Source organism: Camelina sativa, chromosome 20, assembly GCF_000633955.1.
Source record: "Camelina sativa cultivar DH55 chromosome 20, Cs, whole genome shotgun sequence".
NCBI lineage: Eukaryota > Viridiplantae > Streptophyta > Magnoliopsida > Brassicales > Brassicaceae > Camelina > Camelina sativa.
In genome coordinates, this window is record NC_025704.1 from 15,945,780 (window position 1) to 15,964,869 (window position 19,090).

A 19,090-nucleotide genomic window follows, 5' to 3' on the forward strand; every position below is an offset into this window, starting at 1 on the left:
TTCTTTGAATGAAAAATTTAATGAAAGAGATTAAGGACTGCCTACGTCCCCAGGATTGGGATTAAGCCAGTCGTAGTTCATAGTACACACGTTTTCTTTTTTTTTTTCTTGTTTTTTTTGGGTCAATCGAATGACCTAGTAGTAATACCGTTAAGATGAGCCGCGTTCCACGAGTTTTTGATCTGCTTGCCTTGCATGGTTAAAAGCTCGACCTTCCCAACGGGCGCCAAGCTTTCCAGCGTTGATCTCCTTTTTATTCTCGTACACCTCGCGCAATACCAGGTCGCCCTCGTTGAATCTGCGTTGGCGGACAGCTTTGTTGTAGTACTTGGACGCGGCATTCTGGTAATTTTGAATTCGGACGAGAGCTTGAGCGCGCAGCTCCTCGGAGAAGTCAATGTTGTCGAGCATCATGCTGTCATTGAGCTCGGAATCGTCGACCAGCATAGCGCGGCGCAATGTTTCAAGCTTCGGCTGGGGCCAGAGCCTCGATGCCGTATGCTAACAAGAACGGAGATTGCCCGGTAGCTCTCCGTGGGATGGAGCGGTTGGACCAAAGCACACCGTCGAGTTGGTCTGCCCATGCTCCCTTTTTGAGCCCGAGACGTTTTTACAATCCGTCTATGATGGTCTTGTTGGTTGCCTCGGCTTGGCTGTTTTCCTGGGGGTAGCGGGGGGTCGAGGTGCTCAAGCGTATTCCCCATTTGCCTAAGAAGCGTCTGGTGATGAGAGAGGTGAACTGCGTTCCATTATCAGTGACGATCTCATAAGGGAGCCCATGGCGGCAGATGATGTTCTTCCAGATGAAGTTGGTGACGTCTAGTGACTGTATCTTGTTGAACAATTCTGCCTCCACCCACTTGGTAAAGTAATTAGTCAAGACTAGAAGGAACTTCTTTGACCTCGACGGGGATAGCGGGCCGACAAGATCCATCGCCCAACGCATGAAGGGATATGGCACGGTGACGGTGTTTAGCAGCTCGGGAGGTACGTGTTTCTTCTGTCTGTGGCGTTGGCATGCTTCGCACTTCGCCGAAAATGCCTCACAGTCGGCGACCATGGTCGGCCAGTAATGACCATCCTTCATTATTTTCAACGCGAGTGCATGTCCTCCGTAGTGGTTTCCGCCGTCACCTTCATGGACCTCCATCATTATTTGTTCTGCTTCCTCTCGATCGACACAGGTGAGAATGACTCTGGATGAACTACGTCAGAAGAGGCTGCCTCTCATCATGGCGTAGTGCGCGCATCATGATTTCAAACGGGTAGTCATCTGGACCTTGCCATCCTCGATTTACTCTTTTATTTCGAGCTGCCAGTCATCTGGGGGTTGTGTTATCTCCGCGGGATCCTGGACGGGTAGGTCGATATCCATTGGTTCTGCAGCGTTGCTGATGGCGTGCGTTAAATCGGTATGATCGATGCTAGGAATTTCGATACACTCGATTGGGATCGTTCGCCGCAACTCCGGGTCGGAACAATTCGCCAGGGCGGCGAGAGCGTCTGCTGATGCGTTCTCGCTTCTCGGAACTTTGATTAGTTTGAACAAGGCGAACTGTGCAGAGAGAGTTCGGAGTAACTGGCGATATGTCTCCATGCGCACGTTCTTAGCACCGTACTCCCCGCTGAACTGGCTAACCACTAGCTGGGAGTCGCAGAAAACTTGGATACTAGTTACCCCCAGACCCTGGGCTAACCGTAGTCCAGCTAGGACAGCTTCGTACTCGGTCTCATTGTTTAATGCTTTGAAGCCGAGTTTTAATGCTTGCTCGAGGACTTCGCCCGTTAGAGATCGGAGTATAATCCCGACACCAGATCCTTGGTTGGAAGAGGAGCCATCGGTGAACAACGTCCAGGGTTCCTCCTTAGGTATGGTTTCTTCGAGGTCGGGGGATAGTTCCGTGATGAAATCCGCAAGGACCTGTGACTTTAAGCTCGGGCAGGAACGATATTCAATATCGTATTCGCTTAACTCGATTGCTCACTTTGCAATTTGCCCGGACTGATGGGGGCTGTGAAGGACCGTCCGGAGCGGTTGGTCGGTTAGCACAACAATGGAGTGTGACTGGAAGTAAGGTCGTAGTTTCCAAGCGGCAACAATCAAGGCGAGAGCGAGTTTTTCCAAGGTTGGGTAGCGTGTCTCCACATCATTGAGGGCCTTGCTTGTATAAAATATTGGTCGCTGATCATCTCGGACTAGCACCCCGCTTACTGCCTAACTGGAAATGGAGACGTAGAGATATAACGTCTCTCCTTCTTCGGGCATCACGAGCACAGGCTTCGTCCCAATGAAAATCTTTATTGCCCCGAAGAAGCTGATTAAATGGGAGACACTTGTCCGTCGATCGGGCGATGAAACGGTTCAGCGCGGCTACCCGACCTGTTAAGCGCTGTACTTCTCGTTTGTTGGATGGCGATGGGAGTCCCAGCACTGCTTCGATCTGCTTTGGGTTTGCCTCGATTCCGCGTTCTATGACGATATATCCCAAGAATTCCCCCGCGGTCACCCCGAAAGTGCACTTGGTGGGATTTAACTTCATCTGGAATCGATCTAGGATGTCGAAGCATTCGGTGAGGTGCTGGATGTGTTGTTCTGCTATAAGAGATTTGACCAACATATCGTCAATGTAGACTTCCATTGTTTGCCCTAACAGGTCGGCGAACATCGTGTTGACCAGGCGTTGGTAGGTCGCCCCTGCGTTTTTCAGGCCGAATGGCATCACCTTGTAGTAGTAGGTCCCTCTATCCGTGATGAACGCGGTTTTTTTGCGATCGGCTGGGCTCATCGCGATCTGGTTGTATCCGGAGAACGCATCCATGAACGAGAAAAGTTGGTTACCTGCTGTAGCCTCCACGAGTCGGTCGATGTGAGGTAACGGGAAGCAGTCTTTAGGGCATGCCTTATTGAGGTCGGTGAAGTCAACGCAGGCTCGCCATTTGCCGTTATTTTTCTTGACCACCACCGGATTGGCCAGCCAGTCGGGGTATTGTACTTTCATTATCTGATCAGCTTTCAGAAGTCGCTCGACTTCGTCTTGCACCGCCTTTGCTCGATCGGTGCCGAGACGCCGTCGTTTCTGCCGAACTGGTTTAAAAGTAGGGTCAACATTTAGCTTATGCAGGTGATTGACGGATCAATACCGACCATATCTTTAGTGGACCAGGCAAACGTCGAGGATCGCGATTTCAGGAATGCTACCAGCTCGGTCTTCAGTCCTTCATTGAGTTCGGCCCCAATTCCGACTGTTCGGGAGGGGTCTGCTCTGTCGATATTGACTTGTATGATTCGGCATCCTGTGGCCTTCAGCCGATCTCGCTCCGGCTTGTGAGGATCTCCGGAGTGATCCTCATCCTGTAATTGCTATGCGTCGTCCTTCCGCCTTTGTTTTTTCTCGAGAACGGAACAGGTCCTAGTCATCTTCTAATCGCCTTACAACGTATAAATTCCTGCAACCGTTGGGAACTTCAAGCAGAGATGATAGGTGGAAGGGACTGCCTGTATGGAGTAGATCCAAGGTGAGCCTAAGATGGCATTGTAGATTGGTGGGGCGTCGATGACCACAAACTTGGTTTTGCGTGTTACGCCACCAGCTTGGACTTGTAGCTTCACGTCGCCCATCGATGTTTTAGCTACGCCATCGTAGCCAATCAACGTTCTGCCTCCTGGTTTGATTTGCTCCGGTGTGACACCCATTTTCTCCAACGTCTGTGAGAACAGGACGTTAACCGTGCTGCCGGTATCCACTAAGACTCGTTCTACGTCGAACTCGCCCATCCTGACTTCCACGACTAGAGGGTCGTTGTGAGGGTGATAGATCCCCTTGGCGTCTTCTGCTGTGAACGCGATGGGGTCAGCGCTTAGCGTATCTTCTTCGGAAATCGCCTGAACGTTACAGATCTGGCGCACTGGCTTTTTTAGAGCTCGGACAGAGTCCGAGCATTCATCGGTCTGACCGATGATCATAGAGATACGACCCCGAGGTGCCGCTTGATCGCTCTGCTGTCCTTTATGACGCTTGGATGGTGTTGGGAGGAATTCCGCTGGCGCCGGATTCTGCTGCTCGGCAGGAGGTGGCTGCTCTGGAGTATCTGGTGCACTATTGGATTGGTTGGCGCCCTTCTGACCTCGACCCGGGTTGGATCGCCCGAACCTTCCTCCTCGACCTCTTCCTCCGCGGCCGCCGCGAGAAGCTTTAGGTTGATAAACGGCTTTGATTTTGCCGGATAGGTACTTCTCAAAAAAGTAATTGGACAAGTTCTTGCACTCGGCTGTTGAATGGCCACCGAACATATGGAAATCGCAGTAGAGCTCCTCTTGTGTGTCGGAAGAGGCAGTATTCTGTCCTTCATCCTCGGATATCGCGTTGACCACTCCGCGCTTGGGGTCCCTCGGGTCGTGATGCTTCCGGGGCTCCTGATAGGTTTCCCGACTCTTTTCTTTAGCCGCGGCTGGGCGAGGAGGAGGGATCTTGTTGGCTCGTTTCTCCTCGTCTTCCTCGACATAAGCGACGCGAGACCCTCGATGAAGGGCTTTGTCCAGGTCAGTGGCTTCCCTGATATTGAGGTCCACGTATAGTCGGGAGCCGGGAATGAGGCCTTTCTTGAAGGCAGCAATGGCGACGTCCTCAGCGACTATTACGGTGGCGTACTTTTCCTTGAATCGGGTGAGGTACTTCCGCAGGGGTTCGTCGGGGTCTTGGACTATCTCCCATAGCTCGGCACTGGAAGCGCTGCGTTGTATGAACACCCGGTAATTCTGTAGGAAGGCTGTCGACAGCTGTTCGAAACAGTCGATTATGTTCGGGGGGATATGGGAAAACCATGTTAGTGCGTTTCCTATCAGGCTGTCAACGAACAGTTGGCACTGGCCGGTGTCCTGCTGCTTCTCGGTGAACCTAGCCTTGGCGACGGTAGCCATGAACGAGGTCAGGTGCTGCACTGGATCCTTCATTCCATCGTAAGTTTGAACTCTTATCTTCACGTTTGGAACGTATGTTTCCAAGACGCGCTGGGTGAATGGAGTTTGCTGCGTGGCCTCGAACATTCTATCGATCTCAGGTGCCGAGCTTACAGCTCGGTGGAGGAGGGATCCTATAGCTTTGATCTTGAGGTGCATTTCCTCCAGCTTGGGGCAGGAAGGTGCGGCCGAATCTCTCTGTGAGGGTTGCCCCAGCTGAGGTTGTGCCCCCGATGCGAGTACCGATGGTACGTGCTGGTTCGGGAACCGGAAAGCCGAAGACGGCGGGTCGCTGAACAGGCGGCGGTTTAGAGGATCGTTCCTCCGAACCTCCTGTGATGGGGCCTCGTTCTGTTGAAGTGGCGGGGGTGCGTTGTGCCCCATTGTGTCCAACCGTTGATTTGTTGCGGAGATCGCCTGGAAGAGATCCTTAGAGATCGTTCCGAACATGTGACAGAGGTCGTCCATGGTAACGAACTGGGAAGGTTGGGCGACTTGCGCAGACGAAGTTTGTCTATCGACAGTTCCATCGACTGGTGGCACTTCGTCAGGTTCCTGGGCCCCGCGGTGGGGTATCTCAACTTCCTCCACTCCGTCGGAAGGTGCTGCGGAGTCATCTGCTGGGTTGTCCGAAGTGCAGCGAATACCGTCCGCGCATAGACGCGCGTGGTAGGTGCGGCAACAGGTGGATCCGCGGTGACATCCTGCGAGTTGGTTGCCCGGATGGTTGGGTCATCTTGCTGTGGGGCGGTTGCGTTAGTGGCACCGTTGTTGGAGATTGAAGACATGGTATTGCCTCTTGCTTGTTTGTGATGAGATCTAAAAGAGAAGTGTTTTGCAGAACTTAGGTCCCCTCCTTCTAGCGCCAATTGTAGAAACTGGTGTTTCACACAATGAATTTGTTTAGAGGAGAAACAAATTCAGTAACAATCTCTTGAAGAATTCGGATCAAAGTAAACAAGTAAAGAAGAAATGAAATCTCTTGAGAAACAAGTTAGGTTTTGCTCAACAACAAAGAGGAATTAGGGTTTTTGTATTAAATGTTGGATGATCTTACAATGAGAGGATTGCCCTCTTTTTATAGGTTTTCGAAGATCTACTGAATATATTAGAAGATATACTGAATATATTGACTTTCCTAATTACAGGCGAACTGATTAGGAATGTCCTTCCTTTTCTGCTATGTCAGCCGCAGGGCGAGTTGAGACGTCGGTTCGTCACCTTGGTAATGGGCTTCTTGGTGTTATTGGGCCTTCAGAGATGAAGTCTAAGCTTAAGACGAGCTCCCGATCTAGATAACCGGTTCCTTTAACGGGTTTAGATCGGTATGTTAGGGGTGCTAATTCCCGCACCAACAGCAAACATAACAAGGAAAAACTGAAATAAGTAGTAGTTTTATATATTTTTAAGTGAGTTTACCTTTTACTTAATTAGTTAATTGTCGTTAGATCGATGATTTTTCCTCGTACCATGGTATCTTTTATGTGAACTTTAGAAAATAAAAAATAGACTAGAGAGAGTTATATTATTTTTTGTTATGCATTTACGTATTAAAAAAAAATAGTATGTGACCAAATGAATAACATGTTCTACAAAATAATTATGTATTCCGAAAATTGAATAATAATCAAAGTTGGGTTAAAAATCCACTATTTAATGACAATAAATTACAACATTGATATTTTCTCAATTACATCTTGTTTTGGTACGTTTTTTAATTTCCTCAATCACTTTAATTTCTAAACTTTATTTACATTTTTATCATATTAATTATTTCTCCTGTGCTGATAACCAAATGTTTCTACAATACTATGAGTGAGAATCTTATTATATATAGAATTACATGTGTCTCAGGCTCTCAGCAGTCAGCATTGACACATAGCAAAGCTATATATAGGTTGATATATTAAGTCCAGGGTTTCCAGTATTTATTTTTACTTTTATTAAACTTACTAAGCTAAGTTTGTTTTTTTACATATTAAGCTAAGTTAGTGTCTGATTCATATTGATATTTTCATCATGTTAAATTTAAACTGTGAAATCACAGCTTTAGATACTACGCTAAGTTGCATATATGTAAAAAAAAAAAAAAAAACAGGTGTTTTGGGTTAAATATATTTAACATTCATTAAAAAAAAAAGTGAAATCATTTCATAATCGTACTTATAAAGAACTAGTACTATTTATTGAGTTGTGATAATTAAGATAGGATGGAGACATTTTATTTTAGCAGCGGCAAACGGCTACAAACATAAACGAAAAGACATAGATACGAAGTAGCTAAGTGCATGGGGACAAATACTGAAAGACATGTTCGGAGATGCTTAAGATGGCACGTAGTAGAGTGGGTTAGGGAGCTTGAAAGTCCTCCCAGGGGTATCCTCAACCAAATCAGCCCATTGGTCTCCAATATTGCCAACAATGTTGTATCCTTTTTTCACAAGGCTATTCCTCACCTTTGACTTGTACACCGCTTGCCTCAACTTCGAGTTGTTTGGCCTACGTTTCAACATATACTCCTCGATTCAGTCACATATGATACTTACAGTTTCTGTATATAATTAAGCTAATATATTGATTCTTACTTCAATATGAGATGCTTCCAGTTGCTCACGCCAGCAGCCTTGAGATTCGCGAGAGTGACGTTTGACCACAACTTCCATCGGTCACTGAGGATGATGGGTTCAATACCGAGTTCTAAGATGTTTTGGTAAAGATGCAAGGTCTCAGGGAGTACGGGAGTTGATGCTCCGGTGCCTAACCACAACCAGTAGTCCCCCCCATTTACCTTCTCAGTCCTAAGAATGTTTAAAAAATTTACTTCAATATGAAACCACAAAAATCGATACGAAATGCAAACTAGAGAGGTGAAATTAAATGCAATGGAGGTGGTGTAGGTACGTAGAACTAATAATAATAATATGTATACCCGTATCCATGTTGGGCGTAGTAGGGGATACTAGAGAGGAGGGTGTCGTCTAGGTCAAAGATCCAAACATTGACGGTGTCGTTCTTTAGGGCAAGTCCTTTGGCGTAGAAGTAAGCCTCTTTGCACACAGTTTTGGAGTCGTATTGGTACTGTTTGGAAGTGATCAAGTAGTCTTTAACGTATTCTTTGCAATTTTTGGGCACCGTGTCGAAGTTTATGATGTTAGAGGTCTCAACACCAAGGTGCCAGCTTCTGCAGTTGTGGTAGTTGATGGAAAGCTGCTCTTTCTCTAAGATCTCGGCTTCGTTCGCAAAGATGGTTTCCGATTTGAGGAGCTCGATGATCCCTGGAACGGATGCCGAAGACCGGCCCTGGGAGACCATAGCGGCGAAGAGAAAGAGAAGTGAAAGCGAGAGGATCTTCATGTTTTCTTTTGTATGGTTTAGTGTTTGGTTTGTGATGTTTTTTGTGTGATACAAAGGGTGGTATTTATAATGAGGTAGGGGTAGTTCACGGTATGGTTACTTATGACGAAGGATGGGGAATCAGGAGATAAGTAGTGTACGTGTACAGTTTTGACTGGTGCAACAAATGCTACAGGCCCCTTCAATGATTTTTTATCGACGAGGTTTTTCGCCCACACCACTCGTTTTTAGAGCACGTTTTGTAAGTGTGCTAAGTTAGAATTTGACGCTTTGTTGTTGTTGTTGTTTTTTAATAATTAGGCTTTAATATATGATTATTGTAAAATTTGAATTAGAGTGTCGGTTTAGGGCATCTCCATTGGTTGACTCTTATTTTGAAGCTCTTATATTTTTTTTTTGATTAAAAAGTGTACTTTTACAAAATAAGAAGTTTTTGTTGTTGAATAAAATTATAGTCCTCCAATGGTAGACTCTTATTAGGATTCTTATTTTTGAAAAAAAGTTATTTTTGTGGTATAGGGTACAAAAAAACAAAGAAAGAAAAATAGAGAGCTGTCCTTGCTAAAATTGTTTGGTAAATGTCACAAATAAACAAATTGAGCAGACTATCATTCGTTTTAAACAAAAACAGAAAAATAGAGAGCTGTCATTTCTCTTTCTTGGCAAAGTCTTGCAGTTTTGATCTTCGAAGAACTCATCTGCAACATCTCCGTCTTCATCACTCTTAACCCGCATTGAGTACCAACATAGTCCCTGAGTCAATGCCATCAAGAAGAAATCAATCAACATAGTCCCTGAGTCAATGCCATCTGAAGCAATAACAAGCAAAGTTTATGTATTTAAAAATCTCAGTGATGATGATCTTTGGATTACTTTTACTCATATAAACAATTTTATATGAAAGACCTGCATCGAGAATGTGAAAGACCTGCATCGCCCCTGCAAGGATACGGAAAACTAAATTGAAAGACCTGCATCGAGAATGTGAAAGACCAAACCAAAGTGTGGGATGAATATAAACAATAACCTGCATCGAGAATTTGAAAGACCAAGTCCCTTCCTCTTGAGACTCCTCCATCGACATTACAGACATATTTAAATGTTTTGCACACCATTGACTTACCTACAGGAGGTGAGAAAAGATAAATACAACAACACTCTAAAAGTTGAGGTTCAACAATAAGCAGCAAAAATGAAAAAAAAAAACAGTGTACCTTAATACCAAAAGCAAGAAAGTAGTGTGAGCAATCAGGCCGATGCAAAGCAAGGTATTTTTGAAGTCACAGGAAGAATTGCCTTATTCAGCAAACATTGGCTAACGTCAAGACAAGTGAAGTCTTCCCAGAGTCTCTATACAGCTGTCAAAGAATGAATACTTGAAACATGCCATAACAGACCACTTAAAGCATGTATATAACTATCAGAACCCTAGTGAAACATGCAAATGAACATCTCAAACATAAAGCAGAGATATAACTTCATCTCTAAAGTGCTCACTTCATTATATTGAAACCAACAATCACACACACAAAGATTCGATATACCCACATCTCAATTATAAACATGGTTTAATAGAAGGAAGTCGAAACATAAAAAAGAAACGGTATGTGAGTGAGGATACTGTTAAGGTCTCCACAAAAGAGGGGAAATCAGAATCCTCTTGTATATCTAACTGAGTGAGCCGTGTGAGTATTTGAACACGATTCTCAATAAGTTGTTGCACAAACAAACAACAGAGAAAAAAGTGAAGCTCGTTAGCTATACAAAAAACAATATAAACAACATATAGCAAGTCTCCTACAGCTTGAATCCATTCTGAATAAGTTAAGAAATTCCTAATGTTCTTCTTACTCCTTCATACACCTCAGATGAAATATATACANCCAAAAAAAAAAAAAAAAAAATACCTCAATCCAGACCAATCAAATTGAAGAGAAATTGGTTCGAAGGAACTTAATCGGACGGCAAATTAATGAGAAACATCATGAAACCCAAATCAATCAGAAGAAGATTTCACGATTGAACAAAGAGAATCCGTTCGAAGCTTATCCAGAAACAATGGTTCTTATAGAGATATAGAGAGAAACCTAGAAAAATCAAATCAAAGGTGGAAACAAAGACAATCTTACATCAGAAGATTTTATTTCTTCGAGTATCTTCATCGCATTTTTCTCCATCGCTCACTCTACTGGGAAATTTTGTTTTGGCAGGGTGAGGCAAAATTTCTCTACACTAGTTTCGGGAAGAGATGGAGAGAAGAAAGAGAACAAGGGAAAAAAATATTGTTTTTGATATAATAAATTAGACCACTTACATAAACACACCTAATCAACTCTACCCAACAAGAATCGATGTTAAAACATATTCCTTCCGTTTCATAATATAGGATGTTTAGAGGATTATTTTTGTTTCATAATATAGGATGTTTCCAACTTTCTATGCAACTTTTAGATTAATTTATATTTTCTATTATGCAGTCTTTAGTATGATTGGTTAAACTTTTTAAAAGTAACTTTTTTGTGTTTCTATTAAAACATCCTATATTTTGAAACGGAGAGAATACTAAATAAGAGGCAATTCTTATTGTTTTAGCATTTTTGATTTATTTTTAATCCAAATTAAAACAAGAGTCTTGCTAAAAACCGTGCAAAATACACCAATGGACTTTGCTCTTACACTTTATAAAGTACTAATATAATTATTGTGAATTGTTCCACATTACTAGAAAATATATATATATATATATATATATATATATGTGATGATGGCTTGAGTAGAACACTAGAACTTGTGTTTGCGGGAATAAGTTATAGAGTAAGTGGCGAAAGCAATAATGAAAAAACATGATATTCTACTGTTACTGTGGGAATGATTTTACTTTTCATTATTAGGGTGACCTACGTTGAGGGAATGATTTTACTTTTCATTATACTGTTACTGTGGACATACCAATTTTTCCGGATAACTGACGTTAGTTTATTTCGTACGTAATGTTGATTTCTAATGAGAAAGTGTAGTATATCACATGTTAATTAGTTTGTAACGTCTCAAAGCTAAAACGTAATTAGTTGGTACATCAATAATAATCCAATATAGCAATTCAGGTAATCAGTTTAGCTCGATCATTTATTCTAAATTACTCTCAATCATGTACTGATATTTGTAATGCTAATAGTCTTTAATTTGGGTATAAAAATATTTTGATTTAAAACCTTTTTTTTTTTTGTCGAACAAAAGAATTAACTCAAACGAGCCAATTCAGAGGAAAATTGTTTACAAACCGAATATGGTGCGGACTAACACGCGGTTGGCGTGCCAAAGAGTCTGCCCTAACATTAGCGTTTCCAGAAACATAAATTAAAGAAAAAGAAGAAAACTCCTCCCTGTCCATTTTTATGTCGTCTAAATACGGTGCGAAGGCCGGCCAGTCGTGAGGAGAAGACACCATCTTCACCAAGTCGGAACTGTCCGTAACGAAAGTCACATCCCGGAAGTCATGACCAATCATACATCGCATGGCCCACATAAAAACTTCAACTTCAGCATGTAGCGGGGAAAGACTGCATCTGTAATTGGTAGCGCCGAGCAAAGAGGACTCTCTCTGTACAGAAGTACAACACCATCCTGCACCTGAAAAAGGGTCAGACTCTTTCCAAGAGCCATCAACAAAACAGCGGTAACCCAAAAATACCAGAGGAAGAGAAATACTACGCCCCCGAGGCGTCAGAGGAGAGAAAGGAGAGGGGACGGTACCCCCCAAATCCTCGATTTCCGTCTGAGCCTGAAACCAAGAGGTCGCCTCCCCTTCTGCCAGTTTCACCACTTCATCAGGATGTTCCACCCGATTTTCAAACAGCTTAGCATTTCGTGCTTTCCAAATGTACTACATTAGCCATGGGAAAAATTAAACCTGTGAAACTGGGTTACTCGGCCCTAGGAAATGGTCAACATTAGCATAGATCGACTATGTTGGAAAATTATGCGGGCCCACTGGTACATGGGCAAGAGCCCAGACCTGACGGGCTGGCGGACAAGGAAGAGAGCATGATTAATGGTCTCTTCCTCCTCCCCACACCTTGAACAACCCACATCACAAGAAAATCCACGTCGTTTCAGGTTCGCCGAAACAGAAATACACCCAGTAAGAACTTGCCACATGAAATGTTTGATTTTAGGAGGACACCGGACTCGCCAAACCCCAGCAAGGAGAGGGGTGATATCCGGCCCCGACCCAATAGCCTTAAAGTTGCTGGGTACACCCAACCGCGCTGTGTCATACCCTGATTTAACCGTGTATTTACCCGACTTTGTAAAGTGCCATCCTAAGGAATCCGGTTGCGGACAATTACTCAACGGAATAGCCTGAATCAAAGGAACATTCAGAGGATCAAAATGCTCTAGGAGCCGATCCCGACGCCAAGTGCGCGTGGCAGGGTCAATAAAAAAGGATAAAGTAAGATTAGGATCTGTAACAGATCCGTTCGATAATGCTGGTCTTGGGGATTGAGCTGGAACCCAGGGGTCAGACCATAGATCTATGGTATTGCCCAAGCCAACCCGTTTAATAAGTCCTATATTCACCAAAGAGTGAGCAGAGACCATACTCCTCCATCCATAGGAAGGAGAGTATGAGGGAAGTGGTTCCAACGGATTAGAATTCCGGTAATACCGACTTTTGAAAACCCTGGCAAACAGAGAGTCCGGGAACTCAATCAAACGCCATAACTGTTTAGCCAATAACGCTGTGTTAAAATCATCAACATTCCTAAAACCCAATCCACCCATCTGTTTACTACTACAGAGCTTGTCCCAAGCTAACCAATGCAGACCCCCACCCTGACCCGAAGAACACCACCAAAAGTTTGCAACTGCATTCGTTAGTTTAGATGTTATTGTTTTTGGTAAACGATAACAAGACATCACAAAACTCGGAACTGCCGTCGCGACAGACTTAACCATTACCTCTTTGCCCCCTTTGGACAACAATCTTGCCATCCAACCAGTTGTACGGCTCTGAAGCCAATCCCTAACAAATGAGAAAACCTTCGTCTTTGACCCCCCCAAACTTTCTAGGATTCCTAGCTATGATCCCATTCCACCCAGAGTGGAGATTCCCAGGACCCCCTGCATCTCCAGACGAGTCGGCTCATCAACCGTGTGAACAAATTGGATAGAGGATTTGGCAAAGTTAATCTGTTGGCCAGACGCAGCCTCATACTACGTTAAAATATCCAAAACTGCCCCACACTGATCCTTATCCACCTTGCAGAAGAAAAGACTATCATCCGCAAACAGCAAATGAGTAATAGGGGGCACTTATTAGCCACCTTGATCCCCGTAATCCGTTTATCCGCTTCCGCCTTACGAATATTTGCAATCAAAACCTCCGTGCATAGAATAAACAGATAAGGGGATAGGGGATCCCCCTGCCTTAAGCCTCTCTCAGGTACGATATGACCATGTGGCTGACCATTAATAAGAACTTGATACTGGACCGAATAAACACAGAACATTATCCATGAAATCCATTTTCCGCAAAACCCATCCTGCGAAACAAAGCCGCGAGCAAACCCCACTCCACCGTATCATAAGCCTTACTCATGTCTGTCTTAATTGCCATAAACTTCCCTTTACAGGACTTATTGGTCCGCAAACCATGAAACATTTCTTGAGCGATCAGGATATTGTCCGAGATCAAACGACCGGGAACAAAAGCGGACTGAGTTTCTGAGATTAACTCAGGTAGGATCTTCTTTAGACGATTACACAAAACTTTAGAGAGAACCTTGTATCCCACATTGCGTAGACTAATCGGACGTAACTCTGCCATTCGGGTCGATTTTGTCACCTTAGGAATCAGAAAAATGTGTGTCTGGTTCAACCCTGGCTCAAACAAGCTTTCCTCAAAAAAATTATTTACCAAAGACACCAAATCACCCTTTACAATATCCCATGCCTTCTGGAAAAACAAAGCTGTCATCCCGTCCGGACCCGGAGCTTTATCCGGATGCATCATAAATAGCGCAGTTTTGACTTCCAGCTCCATGGCCGGGGCCATTAACCGTTGGTTATCTACTGCACTAATAACCGACTTGACCTCCTTCAAAACTTCGTCAAAACTAGACGGATTGATAGACGAAAATAAATCCACAAAATATGATACTGCTATTTCCTGGACCATCACATCATCCGTGGACCAAACATCATGCTTGTCGTAGAGGCCGACAATCCTATTACATGCCCGGCGTTGCTTGGTTCGGGCATGAAAATACTTAGTATTCTTGTCACCCACCCGCATCCACCGGTTCCTACTCTTCAAATACCAATGCACCTCCTCATCCTTATACGCCTCCCTCAGGCGACCAGTTAACTCGAAAATAACCTCAGGAAGCGTTGCATCATTAGCTTGGGCCTCCTCCAATTCCTTTTTAATATCCTCTATTAACACCCTACCATATGGAGCTTGTTCCTTTCTCCAGCGAGAAATCGCTTTCCTACAACTAACCACCCTGCCCACAAAACCGGTCGACCCCCGAACCGATGGTCCACTCCACCCTGAGGAGATCGCGTCCATAAGCCCCTCCTTACCCACCCAACGGCGGTTGAACATAAAATTCCGGCGCCCCCTTGGCCATTTGGCCCCGATATAGCCCAAAAGAGGCATGTGATCAGAAGCAATCCTGGGCAAATATTCCGTAATAGTATCGGAAAATAAATCATGCCAATTCTCATTTCCCAGGGCTCTATCCAAATGACATCTTATCGGTTTTTTATCCCGCCACCCACGCCAAGATAGGCAATCCCCCAAATAGGAAAACTCCAAAAAACCACAATCCCGGAATATCCTATTAAAAGAGAGAAAAGAGGAAGCATGACGGAGTTTCCCCCCTCTTTTCTCATGATTACCAGTAATTTCATTAAGATCACCAATAATAAACCAGGGAGTAGTCTGAGAAGAACTAATACGTAATAATCTCTCCCACACCAAATCCCGGTTTTTAGGAACCGGATCCCCATACACAAATGTTAGATTAATAGTCTGTCCTTTAAAAACTGCTTCAATATCAATCATCCGATTAGACTCCATTAAAATCTCAACATTAAAAATATCTTTATTATAAAAAAGAGCCAAACCTCCATGTGAGAACTGAGAATGAGCTTCTCCTTCCGAAGTGATTTAAATGTGGAGGAGCTTATCGCCGTAAAAAAGTTCCGAACTGAATTGAGAGAGAGTTTGAGAGTTTGAATTTGTATTGCTGTTGCTGGAAAAAGTATTCGATCCTTACAAGTGACACCCCCCTTACATATTTATACCGACCAATTAATTACCCAATTAATGCACAATTAATAAGACACGATTTGCGCGGACTAATTAATCCTCTTGAATGCAGGAATCTTTGACCGGGCCCGAGCTGCGAGCTGACCAGCATGAAGCGTCTCCGCGCTCTCTTTCTTTCTCCGGGCCTGATGGGCCGATCGGTAACATGCTTTCGGCCCATTAGACAAGCCCGGCCTAGGCCCTCTTGCCTATTACCCGAGATGGCAGATCGTGGGTACAACAGTTGCCCCCCAAGTCTCCCGAGCTGAACAGTTCGGGGGACTTTTAACCTTCGAGCGATCAATTTCGGGAAACTGAATATTCCCCCATATCTCCACGATTTGATTGAGGTAATGATGGGATTTGCCTTCCCGAACAAGCCTCGGGGCCCACTAGGTGGCGTGTTGGTTATAAGAGAGAAAAGAAACGGTGCGAGACCTTTCACTTCCCCAGGCAATCATTGCTTTCTGGTGCCGTGTATAAAGGTAATCCTCGACTTCTCTCTCACCCTTAATCTTCAATCGTGTTTATGTTTTTGTGCTCTTAGATTTTCTCTCTTTTCTCCCGTAAACCTCTCTACTTTCGCCGGAAAAAACCTTTACTCTTCCTTCGTTCTTCACTAACTTCCCGGAAAAGAATGTCTCCTCCGAAATCCTCGTCGGGTAAACCCACAAAACCCCTGATTCCAGGCGTTTTTGGCCCTCATCCGCCGTCAATTCTCTCGGCGGAGAATATAGCCGAGATTAGGGGATCCACTGGGATTCCCTCGGAGATCGAGGTTAGGTTCCCGGAGGTTCACGAGTCTCCGGAGAATCCTCCCCCGGGGTACTGTTGCGCGTTCGAGATATTTTTCTCCGCGTGTGGTCTGTCGTTTCCCCTTCCCGAACTCATCGTCAAGATGATGTTCGAACTGGGCTTTGCTCTCCTCCAGATGTGCCCGAACTTTGTCCAAACCGTTATGTGTCTTCAAACTCTGGGGGAAGAGTTTGACTACAAACTATCCCTGGCCGACTTTCTTCAAGTGTACACGGTGAAGACAGGTCGCACCAAGGGCACGCTCTACGTAAGTCCGCTTTCCGGACTGAAGGTCTTCGACGACCTTCCTGAGAAAGATGAGAAGTGGCGGAAGTCTTACTTTTTCTTCCTGGTCAACGAGCTCACTTTTGGCCACCTCGCAAATTCACACATATCGAAGTGGACTTCGAAAATTGGTAGAACGGTGCTCTTAGTTTGGTGTCCTTAATACATTACTATTCTTTCTGTTACTTACTCCTTGTCGTTCCTGTCTCAGACCACTTCGAGCGCGGGTTGCTTTGCCCTACTTTAGTGGAGTTTTTCTCGCGGTTCTGCAGCCAAGGTCAGATCGCCTGGGACTCATTTTCGTGTGAAAGGATTAGAGAATCCACAACGCGGCTCAGGGGACGTTCTCTCGTTTGCTCCGACCCCATAAGCACTTCGGAGATGAATTATAGAGAGGAAAGGGCCTCCCAACTCGCCGAGAAGGATGCGAAGTTGAACATGGCGGCAGCGCTTGCCGAGGGCAAAGCTCGCCTCCCTAAGAAGTGTGGTCCCTCTTCCTCTGAGGTAGACGGGACTTCAGCACCCCCTGCTGGCCCTTCCGAGCCTCTTACGGGGGCTTCCGGGCTCCTGCCTAGTTCGCCCNTTTCACTAGTGGCCCGGCGAGGTGTTGTTCGAATTGCCCAAAGAACGCCTTGCAGCTCGTCTGGCCAGCGCCCTTTGCGAGAGTCGAGCCGTTTCTTTAAGTTAGCCAAAATAACCTTATTCATCGCCTCGGCCTACCCATTACCTTGCGGGTAACANCGTTTGTTCATTTCAGTTCCCCCTGTATCCCCAGCTGATCTGATGAGGAGTTACACTCGGCCAGGAGTTCGGGTTCCGGCGTTTGCAGACATGTCCGAACTCAACCGTGCGAACTTCTTCCGCTTCGCGGACATGATTGGCGAGGTTAGTGACACATGCTTTCTTAGCTTTTGTTTTTCTTTACCACCTTCGCCCGTTTTTTAACGAGCTGCGCTTTCCCAGCTAATGATCGAGTTCAACTCCTCGGTAGCGTCTTACGAAGATCAGCTGTTTGCCTCTCCTTCCTCTTCCGAAGTGAGCCATCTCCGGGAAAAGATTGCTGATCTGGAAGCCCAGGTGAAGGAGTACGCCAGATTAGAGGCCGAGAACGCTGCTACCGTGGAGAAAGCCGAACAAATCCGGGCTCGGATGAAGAGAGCCGAGGTATAGGTGCTCGACCTCGGAATTGCCAACGAAGACCTCCGAGACAAGCTAAAGAAGGCGAGAGACCTCTACTACGAGGCCGCGGAGGATGCGAAGGCGGCAAGGAGTACGTTGCACGAGGTCGAGCTCCGCAACCAGTTGCTCGAAGCTGGAAATAGCTGCGAGATTGAAAGGGTGCGGAGAGACGAAAGGCAGGCAATGAGACGAACTCTCCGTCCATTAGTCGAGGAGGTGAAAGTCACTTTCGAAGAGAGGGAGAAACTGGCCCCAGCCAAGATCCGAGCCGCCGAGATCAGGGCTAACCGGATGCTGATCAAGGAGATCTCGAGGGGAGAAATCCAAGACATGGAAGCTGAGCTCGGGCTCCTGAAAGCCGAGGAGGAGGAGGCCGACAAAAAGGTTTCGAAGGTAACTCTCCGTGACCTCGACCTCTCTGGATTTTCAGACCTTTTGGCGGATACGCCCGATCTTTTATGCAGNTTTTTTAACGAGCTGCGCTTTCCCAGCTAATGATCGAGTTCAACTCCTCGGTAGCGTCTTACGAAGATCAGCTGTTTGCCTCTCCTTCCTCTTCCGAAGTGAGCCATCTCCGGGAAAAGATTGCTGATCTGGAAGCCCAGGTGAAGGAGTACGCCAGATTAGAGGCCGAGAACGCTGCTACCGTGGAGAAAGCCGAACAAATCCGGGCTCGGATGAAGAGAGCCGAGGTATAGGTGCTCGACCTCGGAATTGCCAACGAAGACCTCCGAGACAAGCTAAAGAAGGCGAGAGACCTCTACTACGAGGCCGCGGAGGATGCAAAGGCGGCAAGGAGTACNGCAGACATGTCCGAACTCAACCGTGCGAACTTCTTCCGCTTCGCGGACATGATTGGCGAGGTTAGTGACACATGCTTTCTTAGCTTTTGTTTTTCTTTACCACCTTCGCCGTTTTTTTAACGAGCTGCGCTTTCCCAGCTAATGATCGAGTTCAACTCCTCGGTAGCGTCTTACGAAGATCAGCTGTTTGCCTCTCCTTCCTCTTCCGAAGTGAGCCATCTCCGGGAAAAGATTGCTGATCTGGAAGCCCAGGTGAAGGAGTACGCCAGATTAGAGGCCGAGAACGCTGCTACCGTGGAGAAAGCCGAACAAATCCGGGCTCGGATGAAGAGAGCCGAGGTACAGGTGCTCGACCTCGGAATTGCCAACGAAGACCTCCGAGACAAGCTAAAGAAGGCG

The 19,090-nt window shown here is 45.5% G+C and overlaps 3 protein-coding genes and 1 long non-coding RNA gene across 9 annotated transcripts; 1 reads left to right on the forward strand and 3 right to left on the reverse strand.

The window, feature by feature from the left end:
- Positions 1,295 to 2,999, reverse strand: LOC104772563. The gene is made up of 3 exons (XM_010497163.1): positions 2,213 to 2,999; positions 1,986 to 2,065; positions 1,295 to 1,921 (listed from the first exon to the last, which is right to left on the reverse strand). The coding sequence occupies exons 1-3, from the start codon at positions 2,997 to 2,999 to the stop codon at positions 1,295 to 1,297; spliced, it is 1,494 nt and encodes a 497-aa protein (XP_010495465.1).
- LOC104770947 (vegetative storage protein 2-like) lies at positions 7,107 to 8,350 on the reverse strand. Its single transcript, XM_010495422.2, has 3 exons — positions 7,887 to 8,350; positions 7,543 to 7,755; positions 7,107 to 7,456 (listed from the first exon to the last, which is right to left on the reverse strand). The coding sequence occupies exons 1-3, from the start codon at positions 8,309 to 8,311 to the stop codon at positions 7,282 to 7,284; spliced, it is 813 nt and encodes a 270-aa protein (XP_010493724.1). The 5' UTR covers positions 8,312 to 8,350; the 3' UTR covers positions 7,107 to 7,281.
- LOC104770948 lies at positions 8,764 to 10,619 on the reverse strand. 6 transcript variants are annotated; one of them, XR_764678.2, is made up of 4 exons: positions 10,219 to 10,619; positions 9,526 to 9,669; positions 9,339 to 9,434; positions 8,764 to 9,250 (listed from the first exon to the last, which is right to left on the reverse strand). It is a non-coding gene; the product is annotated as an uncharacterized LOC104770948 (long non-coding RNA). The 6 variants fall into 6 exon arrangements; XR_764679.2 differs by having other exon boundaries at positions 10,441 to 10,618; XR_764680.2 differs by lacking the exon at positions 10,219 to 10,619 and adding an exon at positions 9,933 to 10,187 and having other exon boundaries at positions 9,526 to 9,661.
- On the forward strand, positions 16,267 to 18,586 carry LOC109131200 (uncharacterized protein At3g60930, chloroplastic-like). Its single transcript, XM_019241888.1, has 6 exons — positions 16,267 to 16,840; positions 16,921 to 17,382; positions 17,467 to 17,594; positions 17,673 to 17,873; positions 17,931 to 18,281; positions 18,380 to 18,586. Exons 1-6 carry the CDS (start codon positions 16,267 to 16,269, stop codon positions 18,584 to 18,586), a joined length of 1,923 nt encoding a protein of 640 aa, XP_019097433.1.